This window comes from Grammomys surdaster, unplaced genomic scaffold, assembly GCF_004785775.1.
Source record: "Grammomys surdaster isolate TR1022 unplaced genomic scaffold, NIH_TR_1.0 1136, whole genome shotgun sequence".
NCBI lineage: Eukaryota > Metazoa > Chordata > Mammalia > Rodentia > Muridae > Grammomys > Grammomys surdaster.
In genome coordinates this window covers 1,543,030-1,563,914 of record NW_021605555.1, presented here as the reverse complement: position 1 = coordinate 1,563,914, position 20,885 = coordinate 1,543,030, and the positions used below count along the sequence as shown (strand labels likewise).

At 36.9% G+C, this 20,885-nt stretch overlaps 1 protein-coding gene across 1 annotated transcript in view; it reads right to left on the bottom strand.

The window, feature by feature from the left end:
- The window catches only part of Chd1 (chromodomain helicase DNA binding protein 1), a 66,110-nt gene that overhangs the window by 21,040 nt on the left and 24,185 nt on the right, over window positions 1-20,885 (bottom strand). The window contains exons 9-23 of the mRNA XM_028783475.1: window positions 20,579-20,679; window positions 20,061-20,239; window positions 18,864-18,991; window positions 17,443-17,659; window positions 16,269-16,358; window positions 14,667-14,857; window positions 13,667-13,855; window positions 11,378-11,540; window positions 10,466-10,618; window positions 8,366-8,437; window positions 7,679-7,828; window positions 5,988-6,136; window positions 5,550-5,646; window positions 5,364-5,459; window positions 3,321-3,497 (exon numbers count right to left, since the gene is read on the bottom strand). Of these exons, the coding sequence (XP_028639308.1) occupies window positions 3,321-3,497; window positions 5,364-5,459; window positions 5,550-5,646; window positions 5,988-6,136; window positions 7,679-7,828; window positions 8,366-8,437; window positions 10,466-10,618; window positions 11,378-11,540; window positions 13,667-13,855; window positions 14,667-14,857; window positions 16,269-16,358; window positions 17,443-17,659; window positions 18,864-18,991; window positions 20,061-20,239; window positions 20,579-20,679 (2,152 nt within the window). The remainder of the gene's footprint in view (window positions 1-3,320; window positions 3,498-5,363; window positions 5,460-5,549; window positions 5,647-5,987; window positions 6,137-7,678; window positions 7,829-8,365; window positions 8,438-10,465; window positions 10,619-11,377; window positions 11,541-13,666; window positions 13,856-14,666; window positions 14,858-16,268; window positions 16,359-17,442; window positions 17,660-18,863; window positions 18,992-20,060; window positions 20,240-20,578; window positions 20,680-20,885) is intronic.

Genomic DNA, 20,885 nt, shown 5'->3' with positions numbered 1-20,885 from the left:
GGAATACTGAGAACCTAATGAGCCGTGCTGTAGGATTAACATTTATGATACACTGTCCAAAGGGGAAGAAAACAAGTTCCAAAGTAACATGAATTTAAGTGAATTTGTCAAATGAGGGTGATTTTAAACACTGTGATGATACATGTTACAGAAACATTGCTGGGCTTATCTGTGGAGGCAGATTCTTTTCCTATTTTAGTATTTTTCTTCTAAATATCATCTTCTATTGCTTTTCTAAACAAGCTGATCAGATATTTTCAAGAAAAAAAAAGTCACACCTTGCCCATGAATGCTCATTTGTAACATTTTATTCTCAATGAACATACCAAAACAAAAACTAAGTCTCTGGAGTTTTCCCAAAATTTACAAAGCCATAACTTTTAAATATGTATCAGAACTAAAATCATAGAACAAATTAAATATCTAAATCAAAGTCTTTCCAAGAAGAGGAGATATCTGAGCCCTGGCTCATTTGTACTATATAAGCAAGTACAAGAACTAAGCCAGCTGCACTTGACCTAAAGGCTTAGGCAACCACGACAACATAGGACACTTGGAGCAAGGCATGCAGGAAAACCCTCCAAAACCTATGCTGGGTATTTAATAAATACCATCAAGGTCAGGGAAGCCTGACCTCTGGACCACAAGCCTAACAAGATAGAAATAAGTTCTTCCACGACAGGCAACAAGCCTACAAGACCATCTTCTCACTGACATGGGGGCACAGATGAAGACTTCACAAAAGAAAATAAATTCTTTTCCCTTGGGTGAATGGCAAAGGACAGAAAGAAGTTTCTCACTTCAAATATAGTTATATGCCCTCTCCAAAAAGGAAAAATTCAATAATTGAGACAATTTTAAAATGCAATATTCTAATGAAAGAAGAAACTAAATCTTGGGTGTTTTTCTTTACATAATAAAAAAAAATCTCCCAATTAAATTATAGATCAAAGAAGCTAAAGAAAATTTCAGCACTGGATAGTAATAGAAGAATAATCTCAATTTAGTGTCCAATCTCATATCTCAAAAAATAAAAAGAACAAATTAAATCAAAATCAAAAGAAATGATAAAGAACAGAAACATAAAAACAGAAATGAAACAAAAAGCTCGTTCTTTGAAAAATAAAGCTGATTAATCTACTCTCTACTTAGAATGATCAAGAAATGTAGGGAGAATCTCTTGTGAACTGTATGAAAGTCTATGGCCAATCAGCTGAGGCAGAAAAAGGAGGTGAGAATTCCAGCAGAGAGATTCCTGGGGTAGGGGAGAGTCAGGTGAGAATCACCCTGAATACTGAAGGAGACAGTTGCATAAACCTGAGGAGAGGTAACTAGCCATGTGGAAGACAAAAACCAGAATAAATGGGTAAATAAGTTACAAGCTAATCAGAAGACAAGCCAAAGCTTTTGACCTAAACATTTATTCATATATAATTAAGTCTCAGAGTCATTATTCCAGGAACAAAGAGGGCAAGGTTACAAAGAAAAAGATTACCACCAATATTAGGAATAAATTGGCATGCATCACTAAAACATAAAAATAGTTAAGTTCATTCCTATATTTCAACAGAGAAAAAGAACAGATTCTTCAGAAGAAAGAAACTATCAAACTCAAGAAGAAACATATTCTGAACAGTTCTTATCCATAAAGGAAATGGATATCAGCTAAAATCTTCCAACAACAAAAACCATAGTCCAAGATAGTTTCCCTGACAATAATCCCATCATTTTGCCCCACCATGCCACAGGGGTATGTGTTCCACTATGTTCATAGCAGCCTTACTTGTGATAGCCAGAAGCTGGAAACAACCCAGATGTCCCATGACAGAAGAAGTGATACAGAAAATGTGCTTCATTTACACAATGGAATATTACTCAGCTCTGAAGCCATGGACATCCTAAGTTTTGCAGGCAAATGGATACAACTAGAAAATATCATCCTGAGTGAGGTAACTCAGACTCAAAAGGACATGCATGGTATATACTCACTAATAAGTGGATATTAGCCAAAAAATAAATAAATAAATAAATACAGAACACTCAAGATACAGTACACAGAACTCAAAAAGGTCAACAAGCTGAAGGGCCCAAGTGAGGATGCCTCAGTCCCACTGGGGAGGGAGAAGAAAGCAACCACAAATGGGGAGGGAGGGAGGGGTCTGAGAGGGAAAGTGGATGGGGGGAAGGTATGCAGGGGGGCAGGGACTTGATCTGGTACTGGGTGAGGAAAAAGGACTGAAGCCCTGAAGGCCAGCAGAAAGAATTGGAACAGGCAACCTTGGGAGGTAAGAGGTTGGGGGGGACCCTCCAGAATGCACCAGAGACCTGGGAGGTGAGAGACTCTAAGGACTCAAAGGGAGGGACCTTAGATGAAATGCCCAACAGTAGTGAGAGGGAACTTATAGAGCCCACCTCCAGCAAGAAGACAGGGCATCAAATGAGGGAGGGGGTTGCCATCCCACAATCAAAACTCTGATTCATAATTGTTCCTCTCTGAAAGAACTACAGAGATGGAAATGGAGAGGAGCCTGAGGAAAAGAAGGTCCAGTGACAGGCCCAAAGTGGGATCCAGCTCAAGGGGAGGTCCCAAGGCCTGACGCTATTACTGAGGCTATGGAGCACTTACAAAAAGGGACCCACCGTGACTGTCCTCCAGAAGACCCAACAAGCAGCTGAAATAGTCAGATGCAGATATTCATACCCAACCAGTGGACAGAAACTGCTGACCCCTGTGGTTGAATTAGGGAAAAGCTGAAAGAAGCTGAGGAGGAGGGCAACCCTGTAGGAGGACCAGCAGTCTCAATTAATCTGGACCCACGAGATCTCTCAAACACTGGACCACCAACCAGGCAGCATACACCAGCTGATATGAGGCCCCCAACACATATACTGCAGAGGACTGCCAGGTCTGTGTTCAGAGATGATGCACCTAACCCTCAAGAGACTGGAGGCCCCAGGGAGTTTAGAGGTCAGGTAGGGTGGGGGCGGGGCTGGGAACATTCTCATGGAGACAGGAGTGTGGGTTGCAGGTATGAAACCTCACATAGATATATAACCTAAAGTAATGAATAAATATCATTTATTTATTATCCAAAAGTAGTAATAATCCCATCATTTAATAAAGGAAAATTCCCAGATCTACATAAGTTCACCAAAATAGGAGGAAACACTTTTCAACTCATTTTACAAGGCAAAGTTATCAAAGACATTAAGAAAAACAAAATTATAAATCATTACTATTTATAAACCAAACAAAAAGAGCATTTTACCATACCTACTCCAGGATACTGATCTGCAACAATATTCTAAAATGACATCACCTGCTTTGCGCAGTTTCTCATTCTCGGGAGCATATAAATTTCCTCAAGCTCCTTTTGTCTCTCCTCCTCTTCTAACCGCCGTCTTTGCTCTTCTGGAATGATCTCCTCCCAGTTCTTTGAATTTCTTTCAGGTTCCAATTCAATGTCATCTTCATCCATATTTGAAAAATTGGCAACCTAATAAATTCCAGAATTTTAACAGAGTAAGTACAATATTTAACTCTAAGTCACAGATTTACTCTTAGGGAGGAGCAGAGGTGAGCTGGAAGACAGAGCTCAGTCTTCCCGAGCAGCAGGCTAACACTGTGAACTAAACTCTGATGACTGCTAATTACCTAGTTACCTCATCAGAGCAAAGGAGACAAACCAACTGACTTCTACAATCCCTCCATCCAGCAATGATTCTCCATCCTTTGTCTTTGCATTATTAGTAATAACAGAACTCAAGGGAGACAACAAACTGGTAGTTAACAAAATGACCAAACTGTAAAGTATATTATTAAAATGTTATAAATCTTTTGAAGGAATTCCTAGTCTATGAACTAGTGAGTACCAAAGAATATTCCTCCCCTTTCAAAAAACTGAACAAGAGTAGCTGACAGATTCCTAAGACAACTTTAGATAAGTAACTAGGTTTCTAGACCTTTGCCTCCTTCTTTTCCACTTATAAAGGAATGGACAAACACTAATACATTTCAAGTTCTAAGATGATATTCAGTCAACACTAATTAAAACTATCAATACTAATATCTGAATACAAACAATGAAGATAAGAAAACTTATGCCTACTGTTCATAAAGACAAAGAGGCTGAAGGTGTTTATTCTCTAATATTAAAATGTGCTCAGACATGCGAGTGCACATCTGTAATCAAAGTACACAAAAGGCTGTATGTATCAGGAAGATAACACGTTTCAGGCAAGCATGCTTTCCATAAGACCTTGCCTCAAAAAAAAGACAAATAAATAAAAATAAGTTAAACAAACAGGTAGCTAGCCTAAGAGTACTAATTCACTGGTGTACAAATAATCTGCATTTATTCTAGTTATTAGTGAGTTGTGATTTTCTTTGTCTCTCCCCAACAAGCAGTAAATCAAATCAAGTACAACATAATTACAGGAAAAAACAATTTGCTAGATCAAGCCCAGAGTGACAGCTTCAAAAACCTTTTTTCCATTTTGTCTTCCACTTTACTGCCCAGTCCATCCTCCATCCTCCAGAGGACTGACTGATTTCTAAGTCCCTGGTATTCATATATTACAATGAGTATTTGTGAAATGAACAGATGCTGAGTGATCCCTAAGAACTTCAGTTCATAGAGTCTGGCGGAGGAAGCTGTTTGTCTGTTTTTGATTCTTTGCTTGAGCCTTAAAGGCCTGAGCCATCTCTCTAGCCCAGGAATCGGCTTCTTTTAAAAAAACAAAAAAAACAAAACAAAACAAAAAAATCACTATTCATCTTCCTTCCTGAAGTCCTATGATTTACACTGTGCCAGCCCTTAACAGGCCAGTGATGTGTACAAGTGGTACGACAGTTACTTACTCTGTCTAATTTTCTGGACTGCTCTTATTTTTGATAATTCTTCAATTAAGTTTTGTTGAAATCTGATCCAATAAAAATCCAAGTTGTAAAGGAGGCAGAGAGGGGTGCATTCAGGGGATTTGAGTTGTGGCAGTACATTGGTATGAACTAAATGTACTGTACAAATGTATAAAATTTCCAAGGAATAAAAAATACTACCTAAAAATATCAGCTTGAGTCTTCAGTCAAGGAAATCTGAATAAAGTTCACACTCATCCATGTCTTACCCTAAATATGCAGAACAGGCTGTTTGTTGAGTATAATTCTGGCTGTAAATTAGAAATCCATCTCATACAACTAATTTAATTACCCATAAACAATTTGGTCTTATCAGGTACTGATGGTTTGACAATACAGAAAATTTTAACATAAAAGCTATCTTGTTAGTTCTGTTTAAAGAAAAATATCAAACTACTAACTCAATCCCTCAGCCATGTGCAGTCTGAAGAAAGAAGAGGCTGACCTTAAACTGGGAAAGCAGCTCATCGCCAACAGTCAGCGGGCCTGGCTCATTCTCATGAGTCTCAGCTCTCTTCAAGATTTCATCTATATCCATTTCCTGTATTAAAAGGACATTTTTATTTTACATACACTTGAACTTTTGCCTTATCTAACAGACAACACAGATTCTAATAGAAATGTTGCCGACCTGAGGCTCTTGCTCTTCTCCTTCAGGCTCCTTAAATAGCTCCTCAGCACCAAATTTTAAAATGGCTGATAATTCCTCTTTATTGAAGGGGGTAGAACTGGCAACACGGGAAACAAAAATTCAATGTTAACAGTAGTATTTTCAGAGCATATTCAGTATAGCTGCTTTTTACGTGATGAGGAAGTCATGTAGGTGAAGTTTTAATCTTTAAAGTTTTAAACTACAAAACCTGAGACACAGAAATTAAGAGAATTCCTCTGTGTGAGCGATCTGTAATGGTCAAGCAAGGTATCTGTGTGTATGCTTCTAACACAAATCAATCTAACATCTTTAAAAGTATAAAACTAACCACACAGTACAGCACGGTGTAGCCCACTTACATGAGTTTAGTTAGGGTGACCCCCTCCCCCATGGCATTTCTTACAGAGCAGTGCCCACCTTGATGGAGCTGAGCCTGTGTGCAATACTGTCTTCCCAGTGGTATCCATTCTTTGAATCACAAGATGATCCAAAACCATTTTCTTTTTGGCCCTTTCAAGAATATCTTCTTCAACTGATCCCTTTGTAACCAGGCGATATATATTCACCTGTAAAAGCAAGCCCAAGAAGCAAGCTGCAGTAACCAGGTCTCTTGCTAACCTGAATCATGAATAGTAGTGCATAAATCGCCACCTCCTCCTCTACTAAGGTTCAAAATTGTCAAATGTAAAAGAAAAATACAAAAATTAGTAACAACATGTCATTTCTAAAGCTAAAAGTTCTGCCATTTAAAAAACGATTTGAATCTTTCCTTCAAACTCCTCCCCACTCTGACTCTGCGTTATTGACCTCAGAGGACACTTTGGATACATTTGTAAAAAATAAACCACATATATATACAATGAGAACTGGACCGAGGCTGGTGCTGCTTGACTTCAGGAAACATTAGAGGGAAAAATGAGGTGATGTGGTACCAGACCTCTCACCTTCTTTTAAGTCTAAGTGCTTGGCACGCTACTGTTGCTGAGTCAAAAGGGATCCACCGCTTAGCTCCCATGCAAGAATAGTCATGTGACTTGACCTTCCTGACCTGCTATTTTCTTATCAAACTCCACCCCAGCTGGAAGCTGATCGCTGAAGGTACTGTGTGATATTCTGTTCTAGATGGTTGTGGAAGGTTTGTCAAGTGAGCTACCTGCCTAGTTGCTAAGCCCACACCTTCCACAGAATTCTCTCAATTCAGGCAGTTCTTTAGGTCTTGGCCTCCCGGCTTCTTGAAAGCTACAGTCTGCTGCTATAGTCCTTTCTCTGACTTCTGCTACTCTTTCTACATTTCTTAGGAAATTGTATTTGCTTTTTTTTGTATATAAAAACAAGAAATGACCTTTAATTTTTTTTATGTGTATGGGTGCCTTGCCTGCATATGAATCTGGGTACCACATCCATCTTGGTGTCCACAGAGGCCAGAAGAACAACCCCTGGGACTGGTTGTGAGCCTCAATGTGGGTGCTAAGAATAGAACCCAGGTCCTCTGGAAGAGCAGCCAGTGCTCTTAAGCACTGAACCATCTCTCTACCTGCAGAAATGATTTACTTTTAAATTATAATTTATCTGGTAGAAAAAAAGAAGGAAAAAATCCCTGTAAACCTCTGACTATCTTTATATAGATAGTTTGATCGTAATGTTTGTTGTATTTTATGTAAGTGCTTTCTACTAAACTACATAGACAACAGACCTGTGTGAACTACTCCCTAAGAGAAGCCCCACTGTGAACAAAGCTTTAACTTTTGTCACTGGTCAAAGGAACAGTGCAGCCCTTGTTTTGTTCAAACACCAGCAGAGAGTTGTACAAAACTTGTCAGATAGGGCTGGCTCTTGTGTGCAGAGAACCATGTATACCCTACTTGAACTATCAAAGGTTGCCAACAAATAATCACACCAACAAATGAAGTTTTTATACTGAATAGGTGACATTTGCTCTAGTTAAAATCTAAACTGAGTGGAGATCCTGATATAAGAGTCTCTCAGTTCTGTCCATTCTGGGTTCATCAAAGCCTCAGGACACTTCCATTATCCCAGTTAAGTTTCATATAGCAGTTTTTATACTGTATCTAGAAAAATACAATAAAACAGATAACAAATTAAAATACCTGTTTCTTCTGCCCAATTCGATGAGCTCTTGCCTGAGCCTGAAGATCATTTTGTGGATTCCAATCAGAATCAAATATAACAACAGTATCAGCAGAGGCTAAGTTAATGCCTAAACCCCCAGCTCGGGTAGAAAGCAAAAAGCAGAAATCCTGCAAGGAATTTTAAGTATACAAAATATTAGATCTAAGCTATGACCAACATGACTCAAAGTCACGAATTTAAAGTGTTTTGTTAATGATACTATTAAATTGAAAATCAACATTAAAAATTAAACAATGCCAGTCTGTGGCTCAAATGGAAGTGCACAGCAGCACAAGGCTCTGAGCATGATCTTCAAAAATTGTAAACAACAATAGTAACTAATGTATAAATCTTTATGAGGATCAATCAACAAGATTTCAAAACTTAAAGCCATGTAACAACAAAGACAAAATTCAACATAGTACTACTTAACTTCAGACGAAAACAGAAAGGGTTGTGATGTGACAGGTTTTTTTTCTTAACAAATACAAGTCACACAATAAATTCTAATGATAAAAGGCTTATTTATATTGAAGTAAATTATTAATATGTTGAAATACTACTGACAGATCAAATTTAACATATAATACAAACCTAAAAGCTAATAAAAATAGACTAGTACCAACTCTTAAAACACAAAGACATAATTGTAAAGGCGTTCCTACCTCTGACCCCTCAGCGTTAAAATGATCTAGTGCTTGTTTTCTCAGCTCCCCTTTTATTGATCCATCTAATCTCTAGAAAAAAGCAAATTAAGATACTTCACAGACCACATTCAAATGCTAATAACTAAAATCAGTAAATCCACTGTAGTTACTGGGTAACAGCATTAGAACCCCCGAGAACAAAGAAACTGTGATTATGAAGTCCCAACCCAGACTTTCTGAATCAGACATTCCAGAGTTAGAGTTCAGCAAACACCATGGAGCTAATGATTCTGAGGAGGGCTTGGGTCTGAAATGCACGGTGGTGTCTGTTCAAGCAGCATAAGTCGTTTCTTCATTGAATGACTTCAGCAAGTGACTCAACTTTCCCCCTTCACCTGCTCCTTCACAGTAAAGAAGACCCAGTGAGGAAACAACACAGTGCCTGGCAGCCAATCAAGCTCTTGCCGAGCATTGACTATTGCCTTATGTATAAGAGGCTTCTGGTTCAATCCTGGGCATGGGGGAGGGGCTGGAATAGAAGTATGAATTGGTTGTATGTACATTAACTTGCTACTCCACTCCATCAATTCTTTTCTGGTTTTGGAACACTGAACATTAAACTCAGAGCCTCACACATGTGAGGCAAGCACTTCAGGACTTGAGCTACACCTGCAGCCCACGAGCTATGCTTCTAAGTGATACATTAAGGTACTATTTTGGGAAGCAATATGCCACACTCTGCTTCTATCTCTACTAACATGCAGAAATGTATTCATAATGAAAGTTATGATTGTTGGACCATTATCATTTTCAGTACTGTTAGAAGAAAAATAGCTCTAACAATTAGTACAAATGTCAATCATTATTTGAAGATAATGACTGCTTAAGAAACGCAAAGTCTAAAGCAATTTCACTTAAAATCAAGATGAATAAGCAAGTACCTATAGCACTTCTGTAAACCAGCAATAAGCAGACAACCAAAAATAGTAGTAGTGGACCTTCCCAGTACATACAAGGCACTAACTTTTACCCTAGTGTCACAAAAACACAGGAGAAAGTGTAGTTTTGGTTGTTTTATTCAACTTGGGTTTAGCCCATAAAACAAGATCAATCAAACTGAAACCTAGGCTTAGTTGAGTTTCACGTTTCAAATAGAGTAAAAGTAAAACAGATTTGTTTGCTTGTTTGTTTGCTTGCTTGCTTGCTTGCTTTTGAGCATGGTCTGTACATCCCTGGCTAACCTTGAACTCACAGAGCTATTGCCTGCCTCTGTCTCCCCACTGCTATGAGTAAAGGCTTCCAGTAACATGCCCCTATCTGCTTCCACTCACAGAATTGCTATTAACAATTCCTGGACTCATAGTCTCTGAAATACAGGTTAGTGAGCATCTACCATTTCACACTGGGAACCTGAGTCCAACCCCTGGAGCCCACAGGAATGTGGAAGAACTGACTCAACAAAATTGCTTTCTGACTTCCACAAGAGCACCAACATATGAACACATGCATGCACACACACACACAAACATGCATGCACATTCACCACACCCACACACTTACATGCAGAAACACACACATTAACACAAAATTAATGAAAAAGAAATAAATCATTATTAGGTATAAAGTACTGAGAATAGGACCTGACTTTAACACTAAAACACTCATCGGTGTAGGCTTTAATCCCACTGAATGAATTTCACTATGAATCTCAAGTAGACAGGATGTCAGCCTACTCTTATCTGATCCCTGTTCAAATTGTATCCGGCAAACCTCAGATCAGGCTAACCCTGGCACAAGAGCATTACAGCCTACAACATCCAGCATGTGCCCAAAGACAACTTCTCTTTCCACAGACTTCACATCATAATTCACAAAGCTTGTCCTTCAGACCCATCTTAGCATTGAAACACCACTTTAGTCCAGCTTTTAACAACATACAACATAAAAACAGAATTAAAAATAAAATTTAGAGAAAAAAATGAAACTCTTAGAAAAGTAACAAACGATTCTCAAAATACGTTTAAGAGAAATATAATTTATATGCAAAATAATTCCAAAAGTAATTCAATAAGATAAGCCCAAGAATAGGACGAAACATAAAAACAAGGAAATGCTTACTTGAAAGGGAAATTGGCGATACTTCAAATATTCTGCAAGTATATCTAACATCCGCACCATCTGAGAAAAAATAAGTACTCGATTGCCTCTTTCTCTTAAACGAATCAACAGCTTGTCTAGAAGAATTAGTTTTCCGCTACTACGGATTAAGTGCTAAGGAAACAACAGAGTACAGCTATTACAATGTGAAAATGCAGCAAACAGTACAGAACTCACTTAATATCGAAGTTGCGTCAACTACTTCCAATCGAGAGTTTAAGCTTTTCATAATGCTGAAGAGAAACTTTCTTTGGCTTTCAGAAATGTCTAGGACTTTTCCCATTTTACTCTACAACTCAAATTGAACCCGCCCCAACCATGCGTAACTAGAATACTGTTTTTGCTGTATCATTCTACTTGCTAGCTCTTACACTATTTCTCCAAGACTTAGCCAAAACAAACATACATTAAAAAACAAAACAGTAACTAAACAAACAATTCTTTAAAGAGCAAACAAACATATTCTTTTTTAATTTAGGGATCCTCACCCCTCAATGAACTACTGTGACTGAATTCCAAGTGTGTCTTGATGTCTGAGCTGCCTCAATAGTAAGGGGTAGCATCTGTGGAGGCAAGCCCTCCTTTAGGCTACCATCTACAGTCAGACTCAGCCATATCACAATCTATAACACACTAATACATTTTTGTCTGATAAATCGCTACAACCCACTGGCTTGAAAGACTATGTTTATAAATTATAATTTTAAAAGCTTTCATAAATACAAATAATGACAAGACCATTATTTAAATGAAACATTAGCAAAGGGACCGTCCAATGAATATATTAAATTATTGTTCTATCTTTAAGCTAAAACTGAAATACATATTTTTAAGAGTTCTGCTTTACCAAAAGAAATAGTTAAAAATTCTTACTTGTAAGGCCTCCTGTTTATTATAGAATTCATTATTATCTGGTGGCTTAATGAGGTAGCAATGGTTACAGCATTTCTTTAGCTCCATCATAATGTTCAAAAAGCCTGAGGTACTGCCCTTGGAACCTTTGCTGAGGGCTTTGTAATTCCTAGTTAAAATCCATCTTCAAAAACAAAAGTCACAAAAACAATATTTAGCAGATCACAAAGATAAATTCTGAAAGCTTAAAAACAACACTAGGACCACATCAAAATTTCACTATTCTGAAGCTCATGCTTGCAAACAGGATGGGCTGAACCTCATATATAAGACTCAAAAAGTACACATAGCTTGTCTGACCCATCAACTACATACAAAGGCTTTATGTAGTATAATAAATACAGTAATCCTTTCCTTGAGTTTTGTGGAGCAGTGGCCCACAGTATCAATCTTCTTAGAAATTTCATTCCATCAGACAATTAATTAGAACCACATCTTTTCCACGGAGTCTCATGAGAATACCCAGTTTTAGTTATACTGTCCTCTCTAAATTACAATTATATAATACCCATGCAACTTGAAAAACACTTCAAACCACATACAATTCTTCAAAACCTACTTTAATTACCTATTATTAACTTCCTTTCTCGTAAATTTACCTTATGAATAGAATTTAAAATCCCAAAATATCTAGGTATTCTTTTAGTATCTTTCTTTTCTACTGGTTACTTAGCATTTGCTTGACTTAACTAAGAAGCAAATCTGAGTCCATGTACAGGCTCAAAGCTTACTTTACTGTACTCAGAATGTCTCCTGTGTTTCTGGGGGAGATACTCTAAAACTTTTTACACAAATTTATGGCAATCTTTCAAGGCTAATTTGGGCATCGGTCAGGACTGTGTTCTCTACCCCATCCCAACCCCTGCAGGAGGTATATACAACATTTAAAGCCATATTTTATTAACATAGTAACTGAAAAAAAAAAAGTACCCATAAGTTATAGGGGTTATATCTTCTTTCTCCTTTTAACTGTTCCAAATTCTTTTCCATTTTTAAATTTTCCTAATTTTCCACACACAACAAAAAAATACTTAGTATTACTCTTTTCCATTATAAACATTCTCTCCATAAACAAAAACCCAAATCTAAGCAAGCATTTGATCTACAGGAAATAAAAAGAATAGTTTTAAAAATTCCTGAGAAACATACTAGAAAAATCTACAGTTAATATTTTATTCAGAACATTTTTCCTTATCAAAAAAATGTCAAGGGGGCAGATATCTATAAATGAGGCACGTAGTTATCACAGAGAGATCATATTCCTTTCTGACATAAGCGAAATTTAAAGTTTGAGACAGCATAGCAAAAGCTTTACTGAACATTGACATCAAAAAAATGTTAAAATTTTAAGGTGGGTAATAGTATCTTTAAAATTTTGAAGAACTATGGATAAGAAGAAGTACCTCTGACATGTTTGAGAAGAAGGAATGGAAGAAACTAGAGTACTAATGAGCTCAAACTTAAGGCACAGGTGCTTGGAAGTTTTTTGAGGCAGGGCCATGCCCCAGAGTTCAGGTTTGCCTGGGACTCACTAAGTACTCTGGACGGATTTGCAACCTCAAGCCCTCTAACCACCGCCAAGTGCTGAGACTCTAGTGTATTTCCTTGTACAAGTAAATATCAGAATAGATGTTAAGACTCACTTTTGTTTTTACCCTTTGAAAAGTTACTACATAAATTTGACAAGGAACTTACAGAAAATATAACTTGTTCTTGTTCTTCAAAAAAAGGAGGGGGCAGCTAAAATTTTGTCTAAGGTTTTTTTAGCTCTGTCAATTAATTGCTGGATTTATCAGGCTTGTTTAAAGGTAGAAAGTATCAACAGGGGCATACATAACGATGTGTTAAAAGCATGGCTTGGGAGCAGGAGGGATGGCTCGCTGGTTAAGAGCACTTGCTGCCCTCGCAGAAGACCTCACTTCAGTTCCTGGTACCCATACAGAAGTGTACAAGGATCTGTACCTTGGGTTCCAGTGGATCCCATGCTCTACTCTGGCCTGTGTACCAGATCCTGGGCATGTACATGGTACACACACATACATGCAAGCAAAGACTCGTACACATGAAAGTCTTTTAAGACAATGCTTTAGTCTTGGAACCAGCACTGAAGCTCCCTGCTAACTAGCCACAGAATAAACTATTTTAAACCTGAGTGAGTTGCTACTGCTCTGAGAGCCTGTCTGGGAGGATGCAGAGCCCCATAAGGACAAGGACATTAACTCTGAAGTCCGTGTTCTCTATTCCGCTTACTTGTAATATTGTTTCTGTAAAGCACTCATTTCCATTCTTAAAATCTGCTCGACCTTGGCAGGAAGAGACTTTTCGACATCTTTCTTAACTCTGCGTAACAGGAATGGCTCGAGCTCCTTGTGGAGGCTTGCATAACCATACTCTCTGCCTTTACCATGTTCTTCTTCAAAATCTTCCCATGAGGAAAACCTTTAAAAAAATTTAAGGAACAGTTACTGAAAATAAGCAAAATTGTATATAAGAGCTAAAATTAGTCACCTCTAAGTCTCCCACCCAAAAAGTTCCTCCTACACACACACAAAACATTTATGTGTGAGTATATATGTTATCTATATGCATTATATGAGTGGGCATATATGATCCAACCTGAGCTACTGAGTATATTCAAGGTCAGCCTGGGCAACTTAGGGAGACCCTACCTCAAAACAAAAAGTAAAAACAAGGGCAGGAGATGTAGCTCATGGGAGACTGCTCCCCTACAACGTGTGATATACTAGGCTCACCTTGCAGAACTGCATCAAAAAGATTAAATATGAATAAGCTATGATTGTTCTTGAATTAAATTCTTCAAGGACACGATTGTCACTAAAGTATTTCTCAAAAATACCACATAAAGTTCAAGACATACTGAAAAAAGAATGTGTATGTGACCTATGACAAATTATTTAACTTTCTGGTCTAGTTTTCATTTATACAATCAGATTACTAGCATTCTCTGGGTATTGTAACTGTTACTGCATGTACATGGTGCACACACATACATGGAGGTAAACCACTCACACATACAAAGCTTTAATGTATACTCTCAAGATTTTATATTAGAATTAAAAAAATCTAAACATAGAAATCCAAAGTTAATTCCATCTCATTTTTTTTCATTTTTTAATGATCTGTGACTCAATGTCATTTAAATCATGAACCCGATTCCCTACGTTTTTTTCCCAGCTGAATCTAAGCATATAAAACTAAGATGAAAACTGTCTACCACATGCTGCCTTACTTCTCTGGCATAATGAAATGCAGCAGTGACCAGAGCTCTTTCAGGGAGTTCTGTAGCGGCGTTCCAGTGATGAGGAGACGGTGATTAGACTTAAAATCAATTAACGTTTTATAGAGAAGGGAATCATCATTTTTTAATCGATGTGCTTCATCAACACCTATAAACGCCCAATTCAGACCACCAAGGAATGCCTTAAAATGAACAAAAAACCAGTTAATATATTTAGAAAATAAGAGCTCAAATTTAACTTTTTCATTTGATTTGAACTTACAGTTACTAAAATGAGGTAAATTAAAATCAGAAATTATCATTTTAATCTCAGCACTTGGGAGACAAGAGGTAGGTGGATCTCTGAGTTCAAGACCACCCTGGTCTGGAGAGTTCCAGAACTACCAGGGTAACCCAGAGAAAACACTGTCTTCAAGAACCAAAACAAACATTTCATGACTGATCTGGAATCCTCAAATCAAGAAACTTATCATGCAAAATAAAATTTCTTCTATTATTAATTTCACTATTAGGAAATAGAGAATCAGTCTATATTAGCTTACACAATGAGCAAAAAAGTAAGGAAGCTGGCTGGTACCACCTATTCAAAATTTTACACAAGATTTTCAGTCTAAATCCAACAAAGGTCTCTATGAACGTCAACTTGAAAACAGTATCATTTATCAAGTACATATAACTTCTACAAAATGTAGATTTCTAATGCATAAATTTAGGTCTCTTGAGACCTGAAATAAAGACAGGCCTGACTCTGCTATTAATAGCTGTGTGACATTAGACAAGTTCATGAAGTGCTTAAGAGAACTGGCTTTTCAATAAAGTAAGACTAGCAAAGTACATATAAGAATTAACTGAGAACTGTTACAGAGCATTTGATGTAAGTTTCACTAACACTGTTAGGCACTGTACTGGTCAACATGATAGAGTTATCCAAGGAAAGAGGCCTCAGCTGACTGGCCTACTGGCATGTCTTGATTGCTATTGACTACAGAAGGGCGAGGCCACCATAGCCGGTGACAGCCCTAGGTGGGTGATCCTGCACTGAACATGACTGCTGAGTGTGAACTTGAGAGCAGGCAAGCAGATGCCCCCTCGCATCTGCTTTCTACCCAGTATCTCTGCTCTGACTTCCTTCATGATAAGCATGGAATGAATTCTTCCCTCCTCTAAGTTGCTTTGGTCAGTGTTTTATCAAAGTAAATACTAACAGAAATAAAACTGAGATAGGTCTCTTCCTCTATTTTTTAAATGTTAGACATAATAGACACTAACAACCAACCTCCATTTAAGTAAGAATTGGCAAACTTTTTCTAAAAATGGAGATGAAAGTATTTTAGACTTTGCAGACCAATGCACTCTGTCACATCATTTCAATATAACCCTGGAAGGAACTCCTTAAAACTCTTTCTAAAATACAAAAGTCACTCTTAGCTCAAGGGTCATTTAAAAAAAAAAAAAAGTAGAAAACAAAAGAACTGAAAAAGATCCAAGGCTACAGTTTGTAGATCTGTTCTATGACTTGACTATCTGCTCATTCTAGACACAACACACAAGACAGGAAAACTGCGAGCAGAAAACACTAACACAAATACATACCTTATCCTTCAACAAAATCTCATACGTTGTCAAAAGTATATTAAATTTTAACCGTTTGGTCTGGGGATGCATCCATTCATGAGTTCTTATCTATTACAAAATTTTACAGACAAATTTAAGAGAAGCATCAAGCAAATTATATAGTTCTACTTAAAATATCTAAAATGAATTAAAGGCCACTTAAGATACACACACACAAAAAAAAAAAGATGTAATAAAAGTTAATAACTCTTTATAGAATTGAACATGGCATGTGGAACTGAGATTTTTTTATTTAAAAAAAAATGGAACAAACCTAATTTTATTACATTCACTAAGAAAGGTTTGTTGTAAAACAATTAATTCACTTAGTAACACTTATGGATGAAATATGGCATCATCTTCATCTCGCCTAACTGCACGGAGATAATATATACAAATACACACATACACACACACACACAAACACACACACACGAAACAAGATTAACAACCAGTTAAAATTGTAAAACTTAGGAAGAGAATATATGAATGTTCATTGCACTCTGAAAACTATTCTCAGGAATATTTGAACTTTCCCACAAAAGAAAAAATATAATTCATATATATCATAATATGTGAAAACTATTCTCATGAATATTTGAACTTTCCCACAAAAGAAAAAATATAATTCATGTATATCATAATATGTGCATGTATGCATGTGCTTGTATAGGTGTGGGTAGCACATGTCTATAATGCTAACACATGAAAAGCTGAGGATTGAGTTCAAACCTATCCTGGACCTCAAAAAAAGGTGTAGAAGAGTGTGTATGTGTGCATGTTGATATATACATACAACACACATATATGCATACATATATATCCAACTATACCTGAACCAAGCATGACTTTTAAATTTATTACATTTATTTATTTACTGTTTGTTTGTGTATACCTGTATACATATAGAGGTCAGCAGACAATTTAAGGAATCAAACACAGATGTTGGGCTAAGTGACAATCCCTTTACCCACTGAGGTATCTCACCAGCCCCATAGCCTGATTTTTATTATCACCAATTAAGCATGTGCTAGGCACGTCTTTGTAGCAAGTTACATGATAGAATTAAGAATATAGAGACAAAAAAAAAAAACAACTTATCCTCAAAGATAAACCTGTCTAGCCTACTAAGTTAATGAAAAAATAAACTTACCATGTTTCTGCTGTTAATGTCACCTAAATAAACCACAGCATTCATCTGAGATGCCCACGTCTGAATCTCCCTTTGCCAGGAAGTCAGAGTGGAGAGCGGGACAACTAGTAGAAAAGGTCCATACAACTGATGTTCATGAAACAAATAGTTCAAAAATGAGATCGTCTGTATCGTTTTCCCAAGGCCCATTTCATCAGCAAGTATGCAACTATTTCCTCTACAAAGTTAAAAAACAAAATCCATGTATGCCGTAAAGGTGTAAACTCATAAAGAATTGTTTTCATATTATGTCTCCTGTTTATATGAAGTTGTATAAAATGATATAAGAGGTATTTTATGCAATATACTACTTCTATCAGCAACATACAATAAATACAAAATCTCACCAAAAGACATAATCACTAACATTATAGGAAAGGCAAGATCAATAGCAAGTAACAATTAAGGCCAGATTTTGCTTTAATATTTGATATTACTATTCTTAGTCAATTAAAAACCATATTGCAGTTTATCTACCAGTAGTTAAGTAGACTGTAGATGGGGAAGAAAGTAAAAAGTAGCTAGGAAGAACAAAGGTGGAAACAGTAGCTAAACTACCACCTAAGGAGTTGAGGACATCAGAACAGGAACGAGGGGAGGCAGGGAAAGGGCAGAGGACTAAGTAGTTACTAGAAAAAACTAGGGAACAGGGAAATATTTCAGGAAGTATGGATGACAACATATACAATTTTTCCATATGAATAAAAAATTTAGAAATGGCAATCATCAAATAAGTTAAACTCAAACTTTATTAATAGAAATCATCCCTAAATTATGTCTCTATAAAATCTGTTCTCATTCCTTCAGCTTTCTCTGCTGTTATTATTAAACCCATCCATGGCCTCCCTCACTGCACACAGGGAAAAAACACAGTGTGGCAGCAGAAGGAACTGGCTGCCCATGCCTTTACCATCTGCAGCTGTCTGCACACTGTGACACAGGCATGGTCGGGAAAGAGGGAGGAAGGGAGACAGAGATAGACTGATTCACTGTCAAGAAACCATTAAGATTCTGAAGTCAGGGTTGTAAAACTAAAAGATGTGAAAACATCCAAAAAACTCTCAAAAATACTTCCCACTGACAATTACAATTTTCATTCTGCTCCCTGGCTCCACTTAAAAGACTTAAGTCAACTCTGACTGACATGTTTGGATGAATGCATTAAAATGAAGAAATATTTCTCTGATGCCTGCTGCAGACCCTAAATCAGACCTGTGGTGTTGTCTGCAAGCAAACCTCAAGTAAATACTGCTTTACTGCACTGTTTCAGCTTGTGGAAATCTCTGACACCTCTAGATGGTTATGGCAGGAGACTGGTAACCTGCAAAGAAGGGGGCAGTCTCGTTGTCCCAGGGTGAATAGGTAACTCAGAAAACACTTACTTGCACCAAGAGTGAGCAAGCCAGTTTAAACCATTCAGCTGATAGTCTCTCAATTCTAAACCCTCATGTCCTCCAATATAGGATGGTTGTTTCTTCAGAGCCACAAATCTTGGTCTTTGTTTCAATACCTTTGGTCAGAATAAATATTAATGTGCAGAATATATGAAATCTTGCAAAAAGATGAATGTCCTTTAGACTATCTTTCACCATAAACATGAACATTTATTTTAATTATTAGTTTCAGAGGTCCTATAATTCAAAATGTATAAGAAGCCAAGTACTATAGTACGGACCCATAATCTGCCCACTCAACAAATGAGACAGAAAAACTTATTTCTAAAAACACGAAGCATTAGGATCCTGAGCTCAAGGCTAGCATGGGCAAGGTAACAGAATCCCAGCTCAAAACCACAACAGATAACAGTTTCATCAAAATTAATTAATTCTACCCTCCTCTATCTGATACAAAGATCATCCCTTAGCTCTTGCCAGCAATTACAATATTCCACATCTTCCACAGATGCCAGCACTCAAACAAAACAAAAATATATGTATGTATCTGATGACTCATTTGTTCATGGCTATTTTCTATGGCTCTAGCAAGAATGTAGAGTAAAATGTTTATCTTTTTTGTTTGTTTGTTTGTTTGTTTGTTTGGAAAAAAATTGCTGAGGAAACTGTTCCCAACAATATACATAGGTCAAGTACTTCAAAAAGAAGGAATGTCAAATTCATTACAACCATTGCTCTAACCATGAACTATAAATAATTTATAAGACTTCTATTCCATATGATTTTCAAAATACCACTATAAATTTAATTCAATTCTGTAATAAAGCAGTATCTCGAGTTTAAAACTATCACTAATATTTTTACATAAGCTATGTAAGTTTTTAAAGTTGAGGGAAGATAGCCCCAGACAGTTCGTCATGCCCTGGTTTCTGCTCACACTTTCAGCAACAATTTCTGCTACTTCTAAACCAAACAAATACTTTCAACTTCCAAGGAAATTTTCTCTATGCAGTCTCCACACAGTCAGTACCACCAATTTATCATATTTAACACAGTGCCACTAGAGGAATCTCAGTTCCTCTAAAAGGCATATCCAGCTAAGTACTCTTTCAGCCTGTATGACATCAAGATTCAACTTGAAACAAAACACACACATTTGCTTTAGTTAAAAATGTCAGTACTCACTTTGCAATCTTTAAAAGGTGTTGTTTTTGACTGATTCCTGCTAAAATATTCATCGATGCATGTCTGAAACTTTTTGGAGATGAGAGCTCCATCCTCCCAGCTGCACTCTGAGTATGGAAGCCCCTGCCATTTGCAATAATAATCAGGAAGACCAGCTGCTGATTTTTGATTGGAATGAGCTGTGAGATGAATCAGGTACTCATTTTATTTTATTTATACTTAATTACATCACAGGCATACTCAGTAAGGCTACACAAGTGAAAATTAGTCGTCTACTTTACAATATTTTATTTTAGCAAAAGCAAGCTAATGTATTTTGTGAATAAAGGTAAATTTATGTTTGCTTACATGATTTCAAGTACAGATTAAATATCTGAATGCAGGTTTGGGAGTAAAAACTCATAATCCCAGCTACTCAGGAACCTGAGCTTGGGTCCTGAGCTTGAGACCACAATGGGCAACATAATGAGATCCCATATCAAAATCACACCAAACAGATAACACTTGATCACACTAACCAATTATGCGCTCCACTATCTGATACTGTTTGTGTAGATCATCTGTAAGTTCTTGCTGGCAATTATAATATTCCACATCTTCTGGAGAAGCATTTTTCAGCCTGAAAATTTTTAAAGCAACAACAGACTTCAGATTTTCCTCTAAATAACTTTATCTTACTGATAATTATCTGTTAGACAAAGCTCCCATTGTCCCCTTTAATGGTGTAAACCAAGTCTGAACAATGTAGAAAGAGAATTAGCAGTTTTTCTTTCTGTTTTTTCTTTCTTTCTTTCTTTCTTTCTTTCTTTCTTTCTTTCTTTCTTT